Below are 12040 nucleotides of genomic sequence, written 5' to 3'. Positions count from 1 at the left end.
TTAGAGACCGGAATATCTAGCTCGAAGTGTAACTGTAAACGGCCGTAACGAGGCTTTAAAACGTCATTTAAATTTTAAAACGTCATTTAAAGCACGTGAGTTTTCTTAAACAGGGCGTGTTTGACATGTTTTCCTTATACCGTATATCCAGTAAATAGGCATGTCTGATATGAAAGGAAGAAAAGGTATTATCACACCCAATGCACATCAAACATATTTATACGAGTATATCTTAATTTAAGGCCTCTATTCTATGAGACATATAATTGCATATAAAAATTATAATTCGTTTCAAATTTCAATCCCTTGATATAACAAAATAGAATACACTGCTATTTTCATCCGACATAATGCATTTCGGCTACTTCATTTCTTGTTTGTAAGATACTACTTTAAAATATCTCGAAAATTCGTTTGTATTGATTTAATTTGTATGACCACAAAGTGCAGTCGTTTGTTTGATTTTAAAAAATTGAATATATTCCTGTGTTACGCACTCTGATGTCAAAAGCTGAACCCAAAATGCGTAGCTCTCTATCTATATAATTATGTTTATATATGTATGTATATAATAGTGTTCATTTAATATTCATACGACTTGAAAAATAACGGATCAGTATTCGTATACATTAAAAAGATTTATGATCATATCAGTGCATTTTCGTTCTTATTTCATTGATTCCCTTGCTATATATTTTAACATTTTTTCTTCCCGATTATCACTACGAACATTCACAATATGTTTAAAATGCAAACATTACCGATTAAACTAGCGCTATATTTGATATAGATCAAATCATATCCGTGAAACAATGAATTGCCAATTTTAATAGTTTAAGTGCAAACAAATTATAAGGAAAGAGAATCTTCATTTATATGTACCCCTTAATGTCTCAAATAAACTTTTTATTAATATAAACCTTAAACACCTTTGTTGATAGATAAATTATCTACACTGTTGATAGATAAATTATCTACACTGTTAAACCGTAGCTGATAATCAGCCAATCATAACACAGTTGTTGGTTATATGACATGGATCTACTTGTAAGGTATTCATTATCGCTTTGGATTTAATAACAGCAGGTAAGGAATTAAAAATCGTTTTTACTGAAACCAATACCAACACGTTGAGAAGTATACTTAGAATGAATTATTTTTAAGTGTTATAATTTTGTTACATTGTGATCGAAAAAACGAAAACGAAAGTAAAAAAAACAACAAAAAACTCATATCGGGCAAACAGAAAAATGATAAAAAGATTGAATTCTTTCTTTTCCAATGCCTTTCACCATACGAATTTATTTCTCATATGTCATATATGAATAATTTGTAACGAATGAAACGAATAGTTATAGAGCGGAAGGGGTTCGCAAGGGGTCATGGCCTCCTCTTTCTTCTGTTATTTGGTAACAATTAAAATATCTCTGATATTTTTACCAACTATATATTTTAGTAATATAATGATATATGATATTAATAGAAATATATTTTATTAAAAACCATAACTTATGGCAGAACATATTCTACTTTGAAAACTAGTGAGATCTGGTATATGCATTGCCTCTTGTTATTTTGTTTACCAATCCTGGATCCGTGCCTGGATTGTAAAGATATTTTTGTGAAATATTCTGTCTATTGAAATAATTGTGTCACCGATTTTTCGATTAAATCATGACTCAAATAAGGAAGTAAAATTGACATACTACGTTGAATGCTTTAAATAAAGTTACATAAACCTTGTCGTGAATACATAACAGTAAATAAAACGTTTATACGCTAATTAATAAGCTTGTAACAAATTTAATGTTTTGAAGTTTATACGATTGCGAATTAGCTCTATAAACAAAATGTACATATTAATATATTATCGTTGTCTCAAACATACGTTTTACAGCAAAATAAAAAAATGAAATTAACTTTATATTGTAAATACGCATATGTATATTGAGTAATTTTTCTTCTTCGTACGTATTTATTGTCTTAAAAATGGAACGCCAACAGAGTTTTAATTTTAAAGTTAAAAGTTATAAACAGATAAAATTGTGTATTTCTGTACCACTTTGCAATTATTATTAAAAGTATAAAAAACGTGCTTATTAGATCAAGTATTATGATAATATTCATATCTCACAATAACTTAACAATATCATTTTCATTTAAATATACGGTAACACAATTTAAATTTGTAACATTTGTCCTATACAAATAATTTATCTTACCGCCATTAGACTTAACTTTGATGTGAACTCTACTTCTAATTTTAAAATTATCCTCCTTAGCTAATTGGTGAGCACATGGATTGTAGTCCAGGTGAAGCTGTTTCGACCCTAGCACAAGAAGAAATCCCTCCATGAAAACTGATATCGGATATTAATTAGTTTTTTTTTCTATTTTTACCAGTCGGGAATTAAAATTACTATTTCTTTATTTAGTAAAACTTGTAAGGTTAAGTGACTGCGGAGATAGGTCCAAACAAACATCACCAGTGAAATATTATCTTTATTTATAAATACAGGCTATTGTTTGAATGGTACTAGGTAATAATTGAATAGATTTAATGCTCCATTTCAGTAAATTGTGAAAATTCTAAATGTGTCATCCAATCCAAGAAGACTAATCCGTTCTTAGACAGTATATATTTAAGGTTTTTTGATATGATTAAATAAGTGAATGATAAACTGTACATATGTTTTATTTACAGAGGCAGCAATAAAATATGGCTTCTACAAATAAAGACTTAACTGAATGTGTTGAAACAGACAACGCAAGTCTTCTCTATATTAGAGAAGATGAAACGCGCGAGTCAGTGAGAAACATTGCTTGCTTTGAAAAAACATATAAAGTGTGTTTTCCGCCGGAAAGGTCTCAAGTGCAGTCTACATTAAATTGTATCAGTAGCCAAAATCAAGGTTTCGAGCTTTATCAATGTTCTCAAAATCTTAATGACCAAGGTTCTGGGTCAGATTCTGCTGAAGAAGAACATAACCCTTATGGCTCCCCAGAAGCAATTGCTCCGTCAGGAAAACCAAAGGCAAAAAATTCTATTCGACGAAGACCTGACTGTGATTACAATGCGATGGCAGCATACACTGGACAAAAACGACCTGTTATTATGGCAAACGAGAATATAAGACAGCAGGGAAGTGGACCATATGTAAACGAAGAAACATGCATTGAAGGAACTCTTGCCTTATCCGGATCCTCTATACAAAAGTCATCAATCCGTGGTGAAGATAAGTTTGAGGATGTTAATATGCGTCTAGCAACCTTCTTTGATAAACGGGTAGATTGGCCACATACAAATCCAACTGCTGAAATGATGGCCAGTGCAGGTCTCATTTTCAAAGGTAAATCAAAATATATTTTGATACATAAATAAGCAATAAATTAAATGTTTCTCTTGAATACGTGGTATAAGTTCTTATAGATTAATCGGCATGTATGGTCATGTTTTATGGAGTCTTACAAATATCGAAGATGTTCTTTTATAAAATCATTTTCAGCACACTAAGATTTAAGGTTTTGAACAAAAGTGCATGATTCAAGATCATAATGTATTTAACACTCACCACTAGAATGTATTAAACGAATGGTAAAAGACTTTCCTATATAATATTTATATGATTTAAGTGTATTTCATAAACGATTAATAAACTAAATGCTACACGATATCATTCGTTTTATCCCTGAACATGGACGTTAGAGGCATGATTGATACATTTAAAACAACTTTCAGTTAAATTAAAAATCCAGAGTATGTCATTTTATGAGGAAAATGCTCATATTGTTTTCATTATTTCGCTAATGGTAGCGTTGTAGGGTATAGTACGTACATATTTGCTATGCAAGAAATGCCATGAATAAGATCTAATAAAGGTTTAGGTATATTTTTTACTCTTGGCCTTCCTTCCATAGTAAATGTATTTTCTGCCTAGTATGTAACATTATAAAGCGATATTTTAAAATTTATCTCATTTATATGCGTTGTTATATCTCTAATAAAGGGATATCCTTGCAATGTAGATGTCTTAGAGCTAATGTTGTCAATATGCGGACAATGACGCACAACAGCCGATAGTTGACATTTAACTACAGTGTACCTTCATTTCAAGCAAATAATTGAAATTATTTATCAAAACACGCATGATATTAGAAAAAAGTAAAGAAAGATAAGCAACACAATGCGACCATGTTTAGAAGTACACATAATTGCTCTTAAATTCATATATCGTTTATTTTAATATCTTTGTGATATATAGGTGTATATACTGTGAACGGAACGACAGTTAATGATATGGTTGAATGCTACAAATGTGGAGGGAGGCTTTATGGATTTACAGAAGCGGATGACCCCGCAGAGGAACACAGAACACATTATCCAAGTTGTAAATGAAGAAGGTAATAAACAAAGTTACATACCAATAGCTTGTGTTATCTTGTTTTATTCCTAGGTCTGGCAATGAAAGCCAATGCAATTCATGAAATTGATCTCACTTTTAAAAAAAAATGTATATATATCAATTTTTTTATCTATGACAAATATATATTTAAATTTTCAACATAAATGGTCAATGGTAGTAAATTTTCGTAACAGTTTTCTCAGCAACTACTTATCACAGCCTCTTGATATTTGGCATACATCATTGACACATGGTCCCATACTTTGGGATTTGATTTCAGGTCTGTCGCTCAATTAACAGGAAATATAAGTTAAAGGTAATCTTATTTGTAATCTTTGTTTTCTCTACGAAATAAAACTTCTTTTAATCGTTTAACAGACAGAAAATGCAAATCAAATGAGGCATGATATACCGTAATTATTTTTTAAATGAACATGAATCCATTTCCACCTATAAGATAGATGTATGTGTTCCAAAGGGAACATTTATCAAATTTATAGGATATTTTCGAAGTTTGATATTTATATTTCAAACGCATATTTAATCATTTTGAGAGAATATTATTATTCTTTTTTGTTTTTTGTTTTCAGATAAAATAACATTAGCCTAAAAAGTCATCTAAATAACTTGAAAAGTCATATTCATGTGGGAAGTACAGAGTGGAATGTTATAAATCTCCATAAGTAAATGTATTAAAATCAAACGCTGTGAAAAAAAGAAGTGCTAAAGCAGATGAAAATCACTATCGTTGTTTTCATGAAGATGTAATTACATATCAGCAATCAAACACTCACAAGTATGATATTATGAGCTAAAATATCTGCAAACTATGATTACACCTCTATGATAAAATAATACAGTTTTAACAGAATGTTTACAATGCATTTTTCGTCATACAAAAAAATAATTTGTTTGAAATGTACTGTTTAGATGCAAGGTCATATCTTTTAATTCTTAACCAAGTTTCGTTTCCATTTTTTTTCTTCAGATTTTCCAAAACCTTTATTTTTAGCCAATTACATTGTAAAATCTAATTAGCTATTGTCATGTTTATTGTTTATTTAAACATAATCCAAATTCGGTAATTTGGAAGCAGCACTATTCTTTGTATTAATGTAATTATGTAGATGAGACAAACTATATAACTCCACCGACGAAATTATATTTCACCTGGTGTATTCATTTTACATGACACATGAGATATTTGGTATCCCGCTGGTTCAAAAAGAAATTAGTCCAACAGGGTAGGTGTGAAAATGTGATCTGTTTAAATTAACTTTTGTATATTTCGTCAATATTCTATCATCATTTTTTTCTGTTGATTGTGTTTGAAAATGTTTATAACATGACAGTCTCAAAAGTTATGATTGTGGGAAATTCTTCACCAGTCATTTGTCTTTGAGAAATGACACTCTTGTAGAAGTCGATTTTGTTATGATAGAGAAATAAGTTGAAACATAACCTTGAGTGAATTCGATTTTAACTTTCTACTTTAGTTTCGGTGTTTAACCGGCCATTTTTGATTAACGCTATACAGCAGTGTTCATTGCATAGAGCGGCGTGTTCGTCGCAAAGAAAAACATAAAACTTGCATAGAAATGTTCTACGCATCTTTTTATCGGTCAAATGAATTTATAACTATATGGGACACTTGCGATTAGTACAGAGAAAAGAAAGGAATATCACGATAAAGGCAAATGTTGCATTAAATGGTTAAGAATGTGAAATAATTTCCATAAAGTTAACATGACAGATGCCTGATCAAACAGCGGATGTGTTTGAAAATTTATTTAAAATGATTTTTTATGCAAAATTGAAAATTGAATATGGTAGAATTGTACGTATGTTCAACTTAACTGGTTCATCTGGAAACGGTAAAGAAATCGCAAACAAGCAATCGAACAGATGTTCTTGACTAAGTGAACTTTACAAAATTGAGCGTTGTTTTTTTGCGCGTGAATACTAGCACTTGCTTATTGTTCCAGATCCCACATTTTTCAGTTAAAGTTTGTAAGTCATAAAATACCATAACCATAATCTGTTCTTCAGCTGCAGTAAGAGAATATGTTACTAAAAGTAAAAATAATTCCACGTACTAAATCATAAATGAGAACCATCTGTACGTAAATATAAATAAGAGTTCAATAGAAATGCGGATATTAAGTAAAAATACAATTTATCACATATTTAACATTCAGAATAAACACGCTTAAAGGCCAAGTATCAAAGTCGGCAGATGGTTGTCTTTTCAATTAAGAAGGTCGTGTTCACATCGGCGTGACTTACATGCGTTAGTCGTGTGCCGTTAACCAATAGACTCGAATAATTTGTAAAAAGTGGCAAAGTATACGTACACTCGCTTAACTACCATAATCGTTTTATATGTTTTATATTTTTCAAAAGAGAATCTTTGGTTAATACATTTTATGGCAACTGATTACTGTGCATGGCATACAAAAGATCATTCTCTTGATGTATTTTCATTTTTTAATTAGCAAATCAAATTCTGAATTAATATGCTGCTAAATTTGTATTGTTATTTAATTATCAAATTAAAACATAGTTGACCATTCGAACAGTAGCTGTTGCTCATATCACATAATATTTACTGGAAAATAGAATTCAAATTAGACTTTTTAAAACTATTTTGATATAATATTTATTATAAAATTAAAATCCAATGTGTTTCATTTATAATAAATGCTATAACATATTCAAATTTAGAAATTCATAGCAATGGCTGTGGCGACATCGAGAGTGAGATTTATAATTATAACTGTTTTACATGTATAACAATTTCATATTTATTTGGTAAGATAAATTAGCAAAGACGTATTATGTTCAGTGATTTCCCCAGGCATTGTACATGTATGTCACTTAGCTATAGCTGGCGGGGTAATACGGCATCCTATAAAAATAATAACATGTTAAAAAGGAACCCAACTAGCTTTTTAAAAGCAATATGTTTTATCGTTTTTTGGTAAAGAGTGTAACTAGACGTCATAACCGTTAGGAATCACGGTCAATTTCCCATACGTAAGCATATCCATTCGTTCAGTTTTGTAATATATTTCAAATTGGATACTTATAATGTGTTTGATTTAATCTAAACTATGATGAATTTAAACATGATGCTCATCGTCAAAAACATTTGTTCTGTATGGTTATTATATAACCTCTTTTTCCTACTTTTTGTTAGTTTCACTTTTCATTTCAAAAACATATTACTTACTCATTTGTAATACTATTTAAAATGTAACCATGCTCAATCTATTTTTATTCAATATTGAATGTGTTTTATTTGCCCTTTTGGGCTGGGCACTTGTATTTTATTTGTAACGAAATTATGTTTATGGGAGTACAATAGAATATATACGAGTTTATTTAGCTTGAATTTTAAATTGTGCATTTTATGTTTATGATCTTTGATAAATAAAAACGATTAAGTATTCTGAATAAAATTTATGTTTAAATCTAAGTGGTTTGTTTGAAAATTAGAATGCTGGGATGCAATGATTGTTTTTAAACTACCAACGTTATTATATTTTTTAAATCAAATTAAAATCAAAGTCAATACACAATTCTGCTAAATAATCAACTATGGACATCTTTGGCTTATCGAGTGTAAATGCCTCCATTTAAACAATCCGACAGGCTGTTTATTTCTGTCTTTTCAGTGACACACACACATCAACAAACAGGTGTCCAAATGTAAATGACAGCAATACTTTTTCCATGCTATGTATATTATAATACTATCGGAAACTCTCTTGTGAGCCATATGGAGTTATCCAAGATGCGAATATCTCAATAAATTACTTTTTAGGCTGTTTTTTCCCCCAATTGAACCGGTCTCGTAGAATATACCCAGGTGAAGAAGGAACTGTGTATGTGGATATTTCAAAGTTTTAATACTTATTGCTGTATAACATTTAATTACCTTTTATGACTCATAATTATGCTGGTGTGAATAAAAAATGTTCTGATGCAATCACTGGTCACGTCTTGTTTGACTAAGTCCTTTATCCGACCTCAATCAATAAACGATGAAAATTAGAAACATTACATACTCCAGATTTTTAAACATTAATATTGACCTGAGATGAGCATATGCGGCTCACACCACATATTGTCGTTTTACAAACCTTACAGAGTAGAAAAATGTTGCCTATGACGATAGAATCATAGAAAATATGTCTTAAATTAAGATCTTGACAGTTACCGTAGTTCTGACGCTATACATGTATGGCATGATATCAAGGAAATTGAACGAGGTACGTTTACAATGCTTCTTATATTTCATGTGCAGCGCTTATAAATAGCAATATTTAATGTTGACGTGGCCCAGCAGATGTTTAGTAGTGCTGAGTGACATATGTGGTCTTTCTTATGGAAAAGTATTTAAATAATTTAGAAAAAGTGCAAGAATGATATGCGCCCGTAAGTGTGTTAATGCCTTCTTAAAATCATGTAATAGGTGACAAAAACAAAACAACACAAATTGGATACCGTAGTCAAGCGATCATTAACAGTGGGGAAAATTGAAAAGGTCAACGGATGCAGACAAACTTCCTGCAGTATCTTAGAAGTGTAAAACAAAATGAGAAATATTCAATATGCTGAACACTATAAATTACAAATTTCATATGTCTTGAGTAAGTAGGTATCTTAACATCAAAGGTGTATCCTACATAGACTAGATACTTTGAACAGAAGAAGCATTGACATAATACTATTAAATTAAATGTAAGGTAATGAATTTATGACTTGTTAGCGTAACCCGCATTGAATTTGTGTTACCTTTTAGTCTTTTATTTTGTTCTGTATATTTACATTCAATGATGTCGTGTTGAAGTTTTGCATGTAAACTCAGCAATGAAATGATGTATATTTCAGTATAAAATTTTGGCAGTCTGTCAAATATAAACGCTGTTGTTCGTGGCTTTTTGGAAAATCCCTCGAATTTTGCATTAAACTATCTCTACAAGATATCTCATGCAATTAATGTTTGTGTGACATCAGGGTTAATGTCGGTTTATTGAAGAAAATTCTGAAATCTTTTACACATTGATCTTATTGAATTCCAGTTAGTCTACAAACTGAAATCAGTTTAGACTCAGTTTCTTTAACGAAAATGGGCCATAAATGCATTTGAAATTTTAATATACGAAAAATTATTATGCTTAATTCCTATGCGCGGTTTCTGTTGCGTTTGAATATACTTCAAAATGAAAAAAAATCCCAAACAGAGATCATTGTTTTAATAAATCAGAAGAGTTTTACTTTATTACCCATATATTCGATTGGATTATCTTAATAATTCATATCAATTACAATAATTATCAAATCGCATTATTATTTAAGCATTTTTCTCATCGTTTTCTAACGAATATTTTACAATACATCAAATCAAATTCATTTTTTCCGAAGAATCACTATGAAACATGACAAATGTTTTCATTGAATTGAAAAAAGAACAACACAACATTGTTTTACTGTTGAAAGACTGACAAATATTTTAGTTAAAGAGACAATTTTTATATTATTACCAGCATGATTTGGCGTAAGACAAATCATGACATTTCTTGAATAAAAACTTAACTTTAAGACAGAAAAAATGACATGGAAAAGAAACAGCATATCTAATTAAGAATTTGCTGTTTGTTCCGTCGAAACTTTACATTGAAGAGTTTTTATTTTATTGTATTGTAGTAATTTATACATAACTGGGTTACAACATAACCTTAATTGGCTTAGGATTTGACTCGAGAGTATGTAAGAGGGTAAAAGATTGCTCATTATGTTACAGGAAAGCAGATTGTAATGCTATAAGTGAGCTTTGCTTGGTAATCGTCAGTAATTTATAACTGTGTTACTATAAAAAATAGGCTTTAGGATTTGACTTGAGAGTATTATAGAGGGTAAAAGAATGATAATTATGTTAAAGAAAAGAAAATGTCATTGAAATAAAATGAGCTTACCTTCCTAAACGTTCTTTTATCAGATAAGTATTATCCGAATCATGTCAAAGTAACATCCAAAACTACAACAAGTCTCCGACAAAATACACATTTTCTCGTTTAAGGCACACATTCACAAACTTAACATTAACACTTGACTCTAAAAGTCAAAATTTCACAGAAAAAAACACAACTGTAAACACTTAACTCCCCTAAAATGATTATCACGTTTTTTTTTGTATGTTTTTTACTTTTCCCAGATCCATTTTAAGACTTTTTGTTAAAGATATGTTGATGTACTCGAAGGAAATAAGCCGTTTTAAAATGTTGTTGCTGATTAATCCTTCCTTTATAAGTCATTTCATATTTTTTCTTCGTGCAAATCATTGTCTCCGAGTTATAACCATATTTTCCTGAATCAGTTTATGTAGCAGAATGAAGTTACTGACCTGGCGAATTCGGCTTCTTATTTTCTCTTCTCTTTTCTCGTCCTAAATAGAAAATAATTTTTTTGAAAGGTAATCATAAATGGTATATTTATTTCTTTAACTAAGATGAAAAGATATTTTCCCAAATACAATGTTTATAGTTATTTAAGGCATTTAAATTTTGAATACATTTCTTGAAATATTGTCTTAAAATATCTTAAAAGATTTGTATATTATTTGATAAAAGGGACCGTAAAATAATTCCTGGTGTGCTTTGCTTGTGTTTAAAATGTCGGATCTTTGGGAAATTTATTTTTTATTTTGACGGATACTTTTGACAAATACATGTACGTTCAGAATTTCATATTTAATCCAAACCAAATATCCCAATGCACTGCCACTATAACCCACAATGCGCGGTTACGTATATTCAAGATTTGAAGTGTTTACAATTGTATAATATACATGAAGTTTTATTCAAAGAGAAATGTGTACCATCGTAATGGCTCAAGTGGTAAATCAACGTCACTGTAAGTTTTGATGATTTGAACTCATAGGTTCAAACCCTACGCTCTGCCAATTTATTACGATGACGTTGTTATTGTTGTCCGTCCTTTTTATTTAATTTGTCTTTTGTTTGATTATTTTCTATTCTTTTAAATTTCTATTTCGTTCCTTTATTTATTTTGTTGTTGTTTTTTCTTTCTTTTTTTATTCATTTTAAAAAGCGAATTATTTTAAACACACTGTTGTTATTATCTAAATCTATCTTGTATATTTTTTCTTTTGAAAGTCTTAAACAGTAAGTCACATATACTTTAATGTATAATTTATTTGTAAATATAAACTTCTCTTTCTTATTTAAGTTTTTTTCTTATTCATTTAATTGTGTACTTGATTATTTTTATTTCAACTATTGTTACATTTCATATTAGATGTGTCAAGCTTAAATTATAACTAAGATTTAATTTACAGATTAAAACGCAAAATTAATATACCCTGCAAATACCCTGCTTAAAGGTATATATAAAGGGATGTTTATGGTTCCAGGTGATAATACTTTTTATATGATCAAGTGATTATAGGCCTTGAGGTAATAATTATCAGTTCTGCCATCACATATCTTTTGACTATCAGATTGTTTTACTTCCTTTCCCTTTTCAAATATCTCAATATCTTCCTTTATGATTACATTTGCATCACTTTCTTGTATGTATATTTTATCAGGTATGTTGGGTTACTTATTTTT

General features: G+C 29.7%; 1 protein-coding gene across 2 annotated transcripts in view; it reads left to right on the top strand.

Annotated features, from left to right (window-relative positions):
- Positions 1–1014: 1014 nt before the first annotated feature.
- The window catches only part of LOC132728594 (uncharacterized), a 46560-nt gene continuing 35534 nt past the window's right edge, over positions 1015–12040 (top strand). The window contains exons 1-5 of one of the 2 annotated variants that reach the window (XM_060714259.1): positions 1015–1086; positions 2705–3350; positions 4263–4401; positions 4684–4719; positions 4994–7450. In XM_060714259.1, the coding sequence (XP_060570242.1) occupies positions 2720–3350; positions 4263–4396 (765 nt within the window). In that variant the 5' untranslated portion in view covers positions 1015–1086; positions 2705–2719 and the 3' untranslated portion in view covers positions 4397–4401; positions 4684–4719; positions 4994–7450. Of the gene's footprint in view, positions 1087–2704; positions 3351–4262; positions 4402–4683; positions 4720–4993; positions 7451–12040 lie in introns of those variants that run through there. The other variant, XM_060714260.1, reaches the window with a different exon arrangement.

This window comes from Ruditapes philippinarum, unplaced genomic scaffold, assembly GCF_026571515.1.
Source record: "Ruditapes philippinarum isolate M1 unplaced genomic scaffold, ASM2657151v2 ctg8311_1_1_1_1, whole genome shotgun sequence".
NCBI classification, from domain to species: Eukaryota; Metazoa; Mollusca; class Bivalvia; order Venerida; family Veneridae; genus Ruditapes; species Ruditapes philippinarum.
This window is presented reverse-complemented; position numbering and strand designations above follow the sequence as displayed.